Source organism: Solanum tuberosum, unplaced genomic scaffold (genome assembly GCF_000226075.1).
Source record: "Solanum tuberosum cultivar DM 1-3 516 R44 unplaced genomic scaffold, SolTub_3.0 scf00283, whole genome shotgun sequence".
Classification (NCBI taxonomy): Eukaryota; Viridiplantae; Streptophyta; class Magnoliopsida; order Solanales; family Solanaceae; genus Solanum; species Solanum tuberosum.
In genome coordinates, this window is record NW_006239207.1 from 444,972 (window position 1) to 459,799 (window position 14,828).

At 34.9% G+C, this 14,828-nt stretch overlaps 2 protein-coding genes across 2 annotated transcripts; both read right to left on the minus strand.

The window, feature by feature from the left end:
* Window positions 1–553: 553 nt before the first annotated feature.
* Window positions 554–2,516, minus strand: LOC102583243 (putative pentatricopeptide repeat-containing protein At3g15200). Its single transcript, XM_006358903.2, has one exon. The coding sequence runs from the start codon at window positions 2,432–2,434 to the stop codon at window positions 965–967; it is 1,470 nt and encodes a 489-aa protein (XP_006358965.1). The 5' UTR covers window positions 2,435–2,516; the 3' UTR covers window positions 554–964.
* A 1,956-nt stretch (window positions 2,517–4,472) lies between these two features.
* LOC102583569 (50S ribosomal protein L1) lies at window positions 4,473–14,828 on the minus strand. Its single transcript, XM_006358904.2, has 10 exons — window positions 14,184–14,828; window positions 11,974–12,051; window positions 11,253–11,294; window positions 11,061–11,166; window positions 8,327–8,391; window positions 6,734–6,772; window positions 6,550–6,654; window positions 6,358–6,445; window positions 6,039–6,085; window positions 4,473–4,815 (listed from the first exon to the last, which is right to left on the minus strand). The coding sequence occupies exons 1-10, from the start codon at window positions 14,733–14,735 to the stop codon at window positions 4,738–4,740; spliced, it is 1,200 nt and encodes a 399-aa protein (XP_006358966.1). The 5' UTR covers window positions 14,736–14,828; the 3' UTR covers window positions 4,473–4,737.

A 14,828-nucleotide genomic window follows, 5' to 3' on the forward strand; every position in this document is an offset into this window, starting at 1 on the left:
TCTTTTCTAGCATTCTATCATAGATTTAATTGAAATATAAAAAAAAGAAATATGATAAATTTTCAAAAGTAATCGAATTTCATGGATAAACAATATTTTTAATATTTTTTTTTTGAAATCTATGATCAAATAAAAGTTTTGTTTTGTGTTTATGATTTTACTTCCCAAGAAAAGAGGATTTTGGCTGTTGATAAAATTTATTGATATGCCATTATCATTATATGAGAAATATTGTTTTTAATATAACGTGTAGAATACTTTACCAGATAACCATTTATTTGATAAAAAATGATTAAGTTAAATAAAAATATTTTTTTACTGATCAACATATTTGTTCTCTCTCCAAAATTGAAGCTCAAGTAGAAAATTATTTTAAATTCTATCTGTGTTTAATTAAAATGTGGACGTATAAATACACACTTTCCATAGGTTATAACTCGTTCTATACCTATCGTTTGGTATACAAACAAAATTATCTCAGAATTATAGTTTTGAGATTATAATTATTTTGTATAAGTGCATTGCTTTAAGAAATGACATGATAAGAAGGAAATGCTATCAAGTTTTCATGTCTCCAAGTTTATTTCAACATATATCAGCATAAGAACACAAGAAACTTGTTACAAGCCAAAAGTGCACTCCAAATTCCTCATGGCCATTCCATGAGATATATATGACAAACCTTGGAAAAACTTTATTATGTGCCTCGCACAATTGACACTAGCTGTGTGAGGCTTCGTTTTATCTCACAAAAAAAGTGGACCCAAATCTTAATACTGTTTGGTCCACTTTTTTCTGAGACAAAAGCCTCACAAGACTAGTGTAGTCGAGTGAGGCACATAACAAAAAAATTTCCTGACCTTAGTTTGCTAGCATTCTATAGAAGCCCCTCCAAGTGCTTGCATTTCTCAGTTTAACGTAAACACATAGCATGCCAAGAGAAAAATAATTAGCTGAGCATGTATTAACCAGTATTCTTGGCCTTCCTTCCCCTTTTCGTTATTTCCATCTTCTTCGATTCCTTTCCTTTCTCCTTTAACGTGTTCATAGCATCCACCAACTTGTTCGTCTGTGGCTCGGGCACCATACTCTTTGATATCATCTCATTAAAATAAGACAAAGCATCCTCTAATCTTCCCCCTTCATAAAGACCATGAATCATAATTGTATAGGATCGTTGATCGGGTCCTAGTCCACTCCTCTCCATCTCATCCCACATACTCTTTACTTTATCTTGATTATCCCAGCTCATAAACAACCTCAACAACAAATTGTAAATATCTCCAGTCATCTTACACTGGTTTTCATTCATCCTTTCCAAAATCCCAATAGCTTCCTCAGACGTCTTGGCAGAATTCAACAAGTAACCATAAGTTCTAGCATTTGGCAAACAACTCTCTCCCTTCGTTTCCATCTCATCTAAAAGCTCATAAACTTTCTCCATCCTCCTAATCTTGCATAAATTCTTAATCAACGAATTATAAGTTACAACGTCAGGTAAACAATCTCTCTCATTCATTTCATGGAAAATCTCAAGAGCATCAGGAATTCTCTTCTTGAAACACAATCCATCAATAATACAATTACAAATTGCAACATCTGGCTTACACCCTTTTTCCCACATTGTCTGGAACAACTCTACTGCCCTGCTTATTTTCCCTGATTTACATAGTGAATTGATGAATATCCCATATGTAAATTTATCCGGCTTACATTTTGAAGTTACAATATCATTCCAAAACCTCTTCGCCTCTCGTGAATTACCCAAAACACACCATCCATTCAGAATAATATTCCGCGTTTTAATGTTATCCTTAAACTCATTTATCTTATTATGGAACAAGAATTCAGCATCTTCAACATGTTTGAATCGGCATAAACACACAAGAAGAGTCTGAAAAGCAATAAGATCAAGCTTCAAACCAAAAAATTTCCTCTTATAGAAAAACTCTTTTGCATCTTCAACTCTGTGAGCTGCAGCATATCTATTAATCACAATACCATAAGTTCTTTCATTAACCAAATTTCCTCTCTTAGACATTTCGTCGAGCACTTGGTTGAGTTCATCAAAACGTCTCATACGACCAAGAATTTCGAGAATTTCATTGAAAGATTCAGTATTTGGTGAATACCCACTTGGATTTTCACCTGCTAATACCCATTTGAAGAAGGTAAAAGCTGGTTTCCAATCAGAACGGTGCCGTTTAAGCACGTTTAGAATGAAATCTTCAGATAATGTGAAATTGCAATTACTTAGAGATTGAAAAATGTCACTCACTGATTTATCTGCTTTATTCTTGAGAAGGGTCTGCACTTTCAACGCGCAGTTTTCTTCGTCGGATATTGTGTGCATTTGGCGATGAAAGTGACTCACCATTTTGGGTTGAAAACTGTAGAAACGCTGAATTCTCCGGTAGAGTTCTTTAGTAGACATTCCGATGAACTTTCCGGTGGAACGCCGGGAAAGTGGATTTTATAGGAATGAAAGCCAGAGCAAACAAGAGTGTGTCATAATTAACTTATGAATACCGAGTTAGTAACTTATAATTTTGACTTATTTTTATTAGTAGTAAAATTATTTGTGCATACGCAAAATTTATTATCATGAAAATTTTAAAATAGTACTTTAAATATATTTATCATTAAAATTAAAACACTATATTATCTTACATACAAGCTTACGTAGTAAAAAACATTAATAATGTAAATGAAAATGAAAATTATAACATCTTATCATTTATCCTTAATAACATAAGTATAAATTAATGACTATAAAATACATATCAGGATCTGTGACATAAGTAATGGTGTCAGTAAGCCACTCAATAGGAAAAAAGTACACGAATATTTAATTATGAAGAATAAGAAGAGGTTCAGAATTTTTGTTATTTTAAAATAAGAGAATATTCCTTTATTTATAGATAACAAAAGATAGTGTTAACAAATGTTTAATAGTCGCCAGTAAACCTTTTCAAATAGTTATAACATTTTCGATAAGGTACACTAAACTATTGTTGACACTAAAACATATTTTTAGTGGCGACTATTAAAGGCATTAGCGGCGACTATTGTTGTCACAAAACATACTTATAGTGGCAACTATTAAATGCATTAGTGGCGACTATAGTTGTCACTAAAAACATACTTTTAGTGGCGACTAATAAATGTATTAGCGGCGACTATAGTTGTCACTAAAAATATACTTTTAGTGGCGACGATTATAGGAAATAGCGGCGACTATAGTTGTCACTAAAACATACTTTTAGTGGCGACTATTAAAGGCATTAGCGGCGACTATTGTTGTCACAAAACATACTTTTAGTGGCGACGATTATAGGCAATAGTGGCGACTATTATAGGCATTAGCGGCGACTATAGTTATCACTAAAACATACTTTTAGTGGCGACTATTATAAGCATTAGCGGCGACTATAATTGTCACTAAAACATACTTTTAGTGGCGACTATTAAAGGCATTAGCGGCGACTATTGTTGTCACAAAACATACTTTTAGTAGCGACGATTATAGGCAATAGCGGCGACTATAGTTGCCACTAAAAACAAACCTTTAGTGGCGACTATTAAAGGCATTAGCGGCGACTATTGTTGGCACTAAAACATACTTTTGATGGCGACTATAGTTGTCACTAAAACATACTTTTAGTGGCGACTATTATAGGCCTTAGCGGCGACCATTGTTGTCACTAAAACATACTTTTAGTGGCGACTATTATAGGCCTTAGCGGCGACCATTGTTGTCACAAAACATACTTTTAGTGGCATTAGCGGCGACTATAGTTATAACTAAAAAAAACTTTTAGTGGCGACTATTATAGGCCTTAGCGGCGACTTAGTGGCGACTATTATAGGCATTAGCAGCGACCTTTGTTGCCACTAAAACATAAAGCATATCAATATCAATATAGATGTTAATTATTCAATGCATATAATTTTACTAAGGGAAAAGCCATAAATTCTCTCTTAAAACTTGACACAAAAAATAAATTACACGATTAAACTATTGTGATGCTTAAACTATTACACACCCGTATTGTGAATTTATTTTCATACCGTTACAACAAAGTACCAAGGTAAAATTGGTTCCACCACAGGCAACCTTACTTACATTTTTTCAAGAGATTTATTTTCACGACTTAAATCTAACAACTTTATCAGTTATGTCAAGACTCTCTTTTTACTTTCATTTACTATCTGAAATTAAGCTTTGGCAAGCCTAACTTCATGACCTAGCGTCTTTAGTTCTTCAAAACTAAAAAAAATAATCTAAAGAAGTATAAACTTCAACTATACCTTAAACAACAAGCCTCAAATCAGCTATCTAAGCAATTCCCTGGTACAGGGGAGGAGAGGGGTAACTTAACTACTTGTTTTGAAAATTTTCTAGTCTTCCAGTAGATGTGTTCAACTATTTGAACTCTCTAGAAAAGAAAGGTCTTGTTAATCATAGAACAGAAAACATACCTGTTTCTCTATGATAGAACAATAAAAATGTGAAGCAACAGTAGTGAATTTTGTGTTAAAAGGGGTTTCAAGCAGGGCTGGGCAAAGATCATTACAATAAAGGGGAAGAAACAAAACTAACTAGGAAACACCCTTTTCTAATGTGGGAAAATCAAGAAATTTAAACAAATAAGTACAACAAAGTACCAAGTTAAAATTGGATCTATTAAGAGAGGGTATCAAGTCAATAAAATTTGATCTTCTATTCAGATACTATCATTGAACATACTTCCTTGCATGGCGGTCTGCAGCAATCGATAACGACTGTATTGTAACAGGAAATGATGGACCCATCTGCAAATTTCAAGAATCATCATGCAATTAGAATCTTGAACACGAAAGAACACCAGGTACCAAAAGGACGAACATATTCAAGCATATCAACATTGCAATGCATCCCCCAGATATGAAAATGGCATGTGGGTACCAAAATGGTGAACAAGAGATTACAACAACAATAACAACATATACACAATGTAGTCCCCCACTTTGGGGTCTAGGGAGGGTAGAGATTATGCAGACCTTATTCCCTACCTCAGAGGTAAAGAGGTTGTTTCCGATTGACTCTCAGCTCAAGAATGTGAACAAGAGATTCTAAGATTCAAATTGTTTTTTTGAGAAAAAAATTCAGTTCTCTACTACTAGGTCTCGAGAAAGAACAAGTACAATGTACAGCTAGGACGAGATTTTTGAGCTCTGATGCACCCAAAATGACAGATCTTTGCGTCCCTCCGGCTCAAGGTAATAATGAAATTCAGGCCACTGAAAGATCATTACATGCCTTGTCCACCATCAATCCAAATAATCAAATGTCAAGGACAGATCTGCATTACACTTCTAGTCTCATCCAAACATGGAATGTAGCTATGAAGTTTTGGGAACAACAGATCATTGTCAAAGCATATGAGGTAAAATCACTCAAATACAAGCAAGAACAAGAGAATACCACATGTCTCTTTTATGATTCCCCCACCTACCACGGTTACAGCCAGCAACAGGAGCCTAGATAGGTAAAAGAGTAAATGAAGCTGCAGTCGGTTCTGATGATTATGCAGTTTCAAATGGCTAATAAACTGCAAACTAGCCAATTCGATGGTCACGTACCCATAAAGACACGGTACATAATATGTCGATGGAACTATGAAGCAGATCATATTACCTAAAATTAAGTATTGAAAATTCCTACATCTTAAACCAAGCTGTAGTACTACATGACCATAAATTTTGAGGTATTTTTTTGATAAAAGTTTTTTTAGGTATTTAATGAGAGACCTTCGTAAGCCATACTTTACGCAAGTAATGTAGGCATAAGCAGCTTGAACACTAACACCAAGATATTTAATTATAGTCTAAGTAGGGAATCCCTCAAACGGGAGAGCAACAAAGGGTCTATCAAGAGGCAACATTTGAAAGGTTATGGTCCGTTATCTCACATTTCTATTTTTAGTTTATAAATGTACTTGGAAATATTCCTGTGAGGCATCAGATTTACGAAGAACGTAAGTCAGGGAGCTCACCGTACTGCAGAGATGGACTGTATTCACATAACCAGCATATTTTGAGCCTGTATCACAGAAAGAAAATTGTTACCAACAAGTGTAGATGACAAAAAAGTTGCTGCCACAAAGTTAGATGACACTCATGTGTATAATAATGTGTACTTTTCCACATACAGGGTAAAAAAGACTTTTGGACAACCACAGTCTTGGGAAAATATAGTTTTGCATACTTTTCTGACAACTACATGAATCCTAAGCGGGGGAGAAGAGGAAGTAAGCAGGATTTATTGCTGACATTCCAAACAAATCAATAAGGATATAATTAAGAGTTGCTTACTCTTTTTTAGACCAGCAGGCTTCTGACGCAAAAGTTCATGTACAAATGCACCAATGTTTTCACACAATGCCTCTTCTTGAAAACTTACCTGCAGAACAGTGTTTTCAGGAAGAAAATGTCAATAGGTGCATTCCAGTAGTTTATATCCAATGAAGCTTAAGAATCTCTGCATGAAGAGAGACGCAAGTGTACCTTCCCAATTCCTACATGCACAATTGCAGTTTTATCTTTTTTGAAAGGTACACCTCGCTTAGCTTCTTTCACTGCTTTTGTTATATCTTTGGTAACAGTACCTTTCTGCATGCATTATGAGGAAATAAGCACTAATTCCTAAAGAACAGCCTAAATTAAGAGCCGAAAGATGCAGATTACTTACCTTAGTATCTGGCATCAATTGCCTCAAGTACTTCGCAATCTGCAAAATCATGTGATGTTAGTCACTGAGAAGCACTAAAGCACACTTATGTTTTCCCTCCCCACCTTTATACGTTCAACTTTTACCAGTCGTCCTATAGGGCTCATATTAGCATCAACCTATACAGGTATTAAAATTGAAATTAAAGGACTGCAATAGCCTCCCTTGTTACAATTAGGGTGTTGCTTAGCAAATGAACCTTGTACCATGTGTCATGGGTTTCACTATCTATACATACCCTCTATTGAGATAAATGCATACTAGGGTATGCTAACTAATTCAACCCTCCATCCCTTCCTTCCTTCTCTAATCCCTTCCCGGCCACCTTCACCTCCATATTTAACTAAAAAGATCAATTCATGTATAATTATTTTTACATAATACTTCCACACAGCTTCTTCAATAACACTTCATAACTAAAATTATCCTAGGATAAAGAGAATGTCAATCACTAGGAAAAAACTATTCTTGATGTAAACATTAATCACAGCTGTCAATCCTATATAGGAAAAATACAAAACCATATTTATTGACCAAATACAAAATATAGGAAGACTAAAATACAACCTGACATCCTAATTACCCTTGTCTGTCCACATAACAATCGTAGCATATAAATTGTTGCCCCCAAGTGTTCTTTTACTTTTATTTCAGAAATCTTTCCCATGTGACTAGTTTTTGTAGTTTCAAACATCGAATCTCCAATTCATCAATTTCTATTCATATGTCTGTTTAAAAACTTTTGAAGAAAAAAACTAGTCACACTTTTTCCTCTAATTTTCACTTTCTTCCATCGCTTTGTTCTGCTTCCACAGAAGGTGTTAGGTTGGAAAGAGGAAGCAAAAGCATAACAAAGAAATGATGTGTCCGGCAGCAAGCCGGAAAGGATATTCTCCCCTCCTAAGTAGGAGAGAAAAATCTGGGGATAGTGCCTGAGAGAATTTTTAAAAAGAGGAACCCGTCTTATTTGATATCAGATATATCATCAGTTTTTCATTCTCTTTTAAAATATATATCTACTTCCATGAAAATGACTACTTCTTTATTTAATGAAGTAAGAAATTTTATTTAAATTTCACTTGAAACTGACTACTACGTTCGCATGAAACTTTTTATTTATTTCTTACCCTCTTTTTTTTTAATTAATTAAACCCATCTCTTTTTGTCCTGAAAAGTATAAGAACTCACATAATCACTCCTATTTTTTAATTAACTTTAATAGAATAGATATCTTGATATTCTTTTTAGAATTGAAAGGTAGAAATGTACATAACTTTGTGAGCCAAATGCCAGCACTACACCACTTAAAGGGGGCTATATTGCACTCTTTTCCATGTTAATCTCTTCAAGTTCATATATAATTTAGAAGTTTCAAATCTTAAAGGACTAGTGGGGATCCAATACGGGTACCAGACACTGGGTGGGAAAACCAAACAAAACAAATCTTTCTAATCCACCTTTACGCTAGCAGCAAATCAAATGACCCCTGAATTTACGGTGTACTCGCGAAAGAGATGTCAATGAAAAAAAGTATGGATAGTCAATTTAAGAAACCTGTCTCAAGTTCGGCATCATTGCATGAGTGGAAAAACATTTGTCAAAATCAATCTTCACATTTCCTGCATGTATAATCACATTAAAAATGTTAAGGACATGATAATCAATGGCAGTAGAAAAAATCAATCTCAAAGGAATAACATTGAAACAACATATCTTCCTGAAGGGTTAGAATATACATGTTCAAAAAAAAAGAACGGTCTCAACAACATATCTTCCTGAAGGGTTAGAATATACATGTTCAAAAGAAAAGAATGGTCTCATCATCATCCCCAAATGTGTGGATGAAATTGCCGATCTTTTTATTTCGGAATGAGGTCCTCTAAAACCAGATTTAATCAGCATTTGCAAGGGAATAACTTAAATGGTCATTCAACTATAACAAATTATTCACTTAAGTCACTTCGTTTATTTTGTATCAAAAAAGTCACTCAAGTTATGCTAATTTATCTACAAAGTCATTATAGCCAAAACACTAAAGGATAATTACATAAACATCCCCTCAAGTTTGACTTTGTAACACTTACTTCCTTGTGGTTATGCTTGCCCATCTTATTTTCTTTTTTAAAACTAATTATTATAGTCACTTATGTTTACTTTGTATCAACAAAGTAACTCACGTTATGCTAGTTTATCTACAAAGTCATAATAGCCAACAAAACTAAAGGGAAAATTACATGAATGTCCCTCAAGTTTGGCTTTGTAACACTCACTTCTTTGTGGTTTTGCTTGGCCCTTTTATTTATTTTTTTAAACCTAATTATTATAATTTTCTTTTAATAATAATTAGGTTAAAAATAAAATAAGAGCAAGCATAACCATAAAGGAAGTAAGTGTTATAAAGTCAAACTTGAGGGGAGGTTTATGTAATTATCCTTCTACTCCCTACATTCACTTTTACTTGTCCACTTTGGACATTGCACGCCCCTTAAGAAACAATAATTAATATGAGTATTTTACCATAATACTCATATTAATTGATGTATAGTCTTAGATCTTGGAGAATGATTTGGAGAATAAGTAATTATGTGGAGGTACAACAGGAAAAAATAATAGTCTTCTCTTGATATGTTAAAAATGACAACTTAAAATCTATTTTCGAAATACTGAACAAGTAAAAGTGAACAGAGGGAGTAGTGTTTAAGCTATAATGCCTTGGCCTATAAACTAGCAAAATTAGAAAGACTTTGTTGATACAAAATAAACATAAGTGACTTTGGTGAAGAACTTGCTATAGTTGAATGACCATTTACTCCCTCCGTTCATTTTTCCTTTTCCAATATTTCAAAAATAGATTTTCACTTTTACTTGTTACTTTTAACATATCAAAGAGAAGACAGTTATTTTTATCTTTTACTGACAACATTAATTACTTATTTCCCAATACCAAAGACTATACATCAATTAATATGAGTATTGTGGTAAAATACTCATATTAATCATTGTTTCTCAAGGGAAATACAAAAACCAAAGTCGGCAAGTAAAAGTAAGCATAGGGAGTAAGTTTTTCCCTCCAGCAATTGCCTAAAGCTAGTCCCATCTTTGACCCCTGATTTTGAAAAAAATTAGGTCAAAATTCTTCCAATGCTACCAGGCCAAGACAGTGTAAGCTTTACGAGAAGTACACAATGTATTTGACTATTCATCCAGCCTCCCAGAAGTCTAACCTAATATCTTCCCTTAATTTGTAAGTAAATCTAACCTGCTATCTTCAAAGAGGGATATTTTTTTACACTAAAAATATATATATGAAACAAAGAGCATTTGACTCTCAACAATGGATTCACAATTCTTCGAGATGTTTACTATACCTTTCCCTACAATCATCCAGAGCATACTAAGAGGGACTTTCATACATATTCCTCTCACTAGCTCACCAACTCACCAGTGCTTCCACCACCATTCTAGGAGAAGCCCATAATAATAGGAAGTATACTGCACGAGTGCATGTTATACTTCTGGGGCGAAAGTAAAGTATAAGGTCTTTTTTTTGGCTCACAATTCATTTAACCCCCTAACATTCCATGATATTAATATGAGCCTCATTCAACAGATTGAAGACTCCCCTTCCCATTAGATCTATCGCCATTACTTTTGAATTTAACATCAAAAGTGATCAGATTTTCAACTTTTGTGTGCCTTTGAACCTAGGTCTTTTAATATCCACGGTTTGTTCCATTCTTCTCGGTTTCCTACATGCAACCACCTCCAAAAAATAAAGTAAACTTTTTGCAATTCTAAGAACTAAGTTTTTGATGAAATAAGAAGGATATCATTAACAAAAAGCATCAAGAAGATGCAAGCATTACAAAGAGATTATCAGCTCCTAGGAAGGCAAAAAAAAGCTATCACAACTATCAACATAGATCTATGGAGCTGATAAATTCTAGGAAAGATTCAACAGTAATTACAGAGGAGTGGTTGACCCAACTAAAAAGACTAATCAAACATCTAGCCTAAGAATTAAGTTGAAAAAGAACATTGGCTTCTCAATAAGAAAAGTCAGCTTGGATGAAAATTTATCAGCTTCACTTCACTCCATATGTGGAAGGAGGCTATGAACGTAAGCCTCCGAAGTGGTTTTGAATGTAAACCTTAGAGAGTTTACAGACTGGAAGGAGTAAATTGACCTCATAACTTGCACCATTTACAGCAGCATGTAAGTGGACATAAGAAGTACCATGACAGTTCTAAATAATTGCAAACTTAAATAAGGAATTTAGTGGCATACCACTCTTGATATTCTCTACGAGCTCCAAACCACCAACAACATCAGCCCCTGCTTCTCGGGCTTCATCAGCAGCAGCTCCTTCAGCAAAAACAGCAATGCGATATACCTGAAAGGAAAATATTTAGTCAAACAGTATATCTATAACAGCATATGAATATCTAACCTTACACTTTATGAAGAATGCATTAATACCTTTCCAAACCCATGAGGAACAGCCACTGTACCTTCAAGCTTCTGCAGTACAAAAGAAAGAACTATGAGCTAGCACTAGCAAACGAATGAGATTGCTTTAAACTAGGGTCAAATTAGCTACACTAGAAGAGGTCAATCAAAACGGAAGAATTGGTAATGAAACATGATTGTAATCTCACTCTGCTTATACCACCGTGCAAGAGAATTTATATTTCTTGAGTCTTGCACGGACAATATTCCAGCAAAGAAAAGGAAAATTCACTCTTAATTAGGTGGCACTAGGAGTACGATTTTACCAATAAAATTTGCTCTATACACTCACGAACAACAAAAGGATGTGGAATCAGCAAACCCCTAACCAAACCTTGATAAGGATATAGAATGTTGGAGCTTGGTTTTAAATATAAATGAATTTTCTGTCAATTGCTAAATCTATGAGACTGCATGCAGAGCAAATTCTGGAGAGTGCTCCAAAATGTTCAGGAATTGAGATTTAAGTTTGAAAGGTTTAAGGCCCTCTATGCTCTCATGATTTATGAGCTCTTTCTAAGCGCAATTATTTAATATCCATTCACCATCTGATGAATAAGCTTTAGACATATAAACCAATAACAATAGAAGTGGTAACAAGAAGTCTTTCTGTTCAAGTATCACGTGATGAGTGACGACATGCTCGGATGGTAAGCTTAATGTGGGCCAGAAAGAGGACGAAAGCACGCACCAGGTCACTTCGGCGCATATCAGGAGTCAAAACAACATGAGCTTCCAGAGTTTCATCAAACCTCTTCTTGGCATTAGCCTGCATAATCACTAAACATACAATGAATCATGACTCAGTCTGTAACCTCTGAAGAAAACATGACTAGATAGAAAGACAAAGCACCAAGGAAAAGCACACAAGAAAACCAACTAATGGCGAGCTACAGCTAAGAGTCACTTAGATTATATACTATAGATAGAATGACAAAGCACCATGCAAAAAGCAGACAAGCAAACTATCTCAGGCAAGCTATGCTTAAGCGTCACTCAGATTACATAATATGGACTTTGATCCATAGAAAAGTTGAACTTGTCTCTATCTTTCACTGTGATATTATCTATAAACACTTGAGACTCCTCAAGGAAGAAGCCTAACAGTTGAAGAGATGAAGTGACAACCTTGGGAACCAAGAGACAACACTACGTGGATTTTTCCCACTAGCCTAAGGCCCTAAGTGTTGGTGGATAGAGTTACCCGATACTAATGAAAAGTAATAGGTAACGATGGATTAGCAGGTTCCGACACCACCACTATCCTAAAAGAAAGCAAAGCCAAAAAAGAAACAAAAAATTATCTAGAAATACGACCCTAGAGAGTGGCCTAGTAATTAATGGAAGACAACTGTCTGAATCTAGCATTGTCAAAAAAACAAGATGATTCCTTTCTATCTGCTGAAATGTTGATGAGGTACCTTGATGAATGGAGTTATATGGTACTTGTATTAGTGAAAGGATGCAGCTACATGGTGGAACAGTTGAGGTGCACGCAAACAGGCTCCGACATGATTATTATCGAAAAAGATTATCTAGAAATACCTTGACCATTAACTTATCTAGAGATACATGGAAGTTATCCAAAATATCGTCTCTCTTTTTTGAGAAAGGTATCCAAAATATCCTTAGATGCACTTTACTTTAGCATGTGACAGCAGCTCCTTATGGAAGGAGGTTATGCAAGTATTTCTTATTAACAAATAGTCTTTAACCTAGAGAATATATTGGACCATTCCTATAGTAAACTATTGATATCCAATTGAGGATGTGGGACATACCAACAAGGTGCTCCAAATAATTTAACAATGCAATAATATTTTTTATAAAGTTAATTCTTCATCAATATGTTGAAGAAAACCACATTTACAGACTCTAGACAAAAAGACAGAGATTTTTACATCAAAACATGATAAACTATGGCGAGCACCCAATCATCCATGTTCACTAGGATACCAAATCGACTCCAAATTAGTAATGTAAGCAAATCGTGAGTATCACAACAAGGTTATTTAAGTATGATATTTTTTGACCTTGAAGGATACACTGTAACTTATGAGAAGGTTATCCACATGAAACCTAAGTAAACTGCTATAAGTGTTTTTTCTTCAGTTCTTACTTTTATTCTTTTCCTCAACTCCCTATTTTAGGGCTACCTTGAAATTTCACTGTCCACTTGAAACAAAGTTATCAGACATGCAAGTATGACGATGAAATAATAATATTCCAGATATTCTTTACTACATTTAGAAATCCAGCAGAAACACATCCTGTGATTGTTTTCTTATATTATTACTATTATTTACAACTTTATAACAAGTCAAAATTTCGTACAAGAAACAAAAAATGCTAAAAAGAATTCATATAAACGACCTCAACTAATTTGGGATCTCCACACACAGTTGATTGAAACAAAAAAAAATCTGACCTTTACAAGCCAAATGGCCTCTTTAATGGGAATCCTTTAATTGTTTTCTCCTCTCTTTATTTTTCATTTAAACTAATAATGGGCATCCTGTTATTGTTTTATTCTTCTTCTTTTCAATATATTATCCAATTACTACTGCCTTTTAACTTTACAAGGAGTCAAAATTTTGTACAAGAAACAACAAAGGCTAAAAAGAATTCATATCACCAACAACAACAATATACTGGTGTAATCTCACAAAGTGAGGCCCATAGAAGGTAGAGTATACTCAAACCTTACTACTACCTCACAGAAGTAACTCTTACCTCAGAGAAGTAGGTCGAGAGGTTGTTTCAGATAGACACTTAGCTCAAGAAAAACAGTCCAAAGCAGTCCAGCGAAAGAAGTATCAGAAGTACAAAAAGCAGCAGCTAATAACAGAACAGAAACTCCAACAAAACAATACACAGTTGATTGAAACAAAAAAATCTGACCTTTACAAGCCGAATGGCCTCTTTAAGATCATACACAGCTTTTTTCTTCTTTTCATCACTCTTCACATTAATCAATGTTGGAAACGAAACCATTTCCTCTTCAACATTCATAACTCTCCTCATTGCCGCACGTTTTTGCGCCTCGATTCTTCTCCTCTCTCTCTCCATCTCCTCATCACCCATACCTTCCACTTTCACTTTCTCCTCTTCCGGCAAATCCTCCGGTAACGGCGCCACTCTTGTCGGGTACGAAATCGGAGCTATTTTCGGCGCATCCTTCAAGTACCGCAGATCCTCCCGGGTCCACAACCCACCATCCGCTTTAACCCCATCTGGGTTATTTGATTCGAGTCGGGTACTACTCTCCGGCGGGTTCTTAGGGGTGTAGGAAACGGGTTGAATTGGACTTGGGTTATTCGGATTCGGGTTTTCTGATGATGAGGATGAGGAGAGTAATCTGTGAAAATGAAAACGAATAAGAGGAGAAAAGTGAGATGGGGTTCTGTATGAGCAGTGACGACGAGCTTGGTAGAGTAGTTCAAAGGCTGCCATTGGAGCTCTTACAATGGTGAAAGGTGGACTGATAGTAGTTTTGTTTGCAAGATGTAAAGAGGGTTTAGGGAAGAGAGAAGAGACATGAGGGTT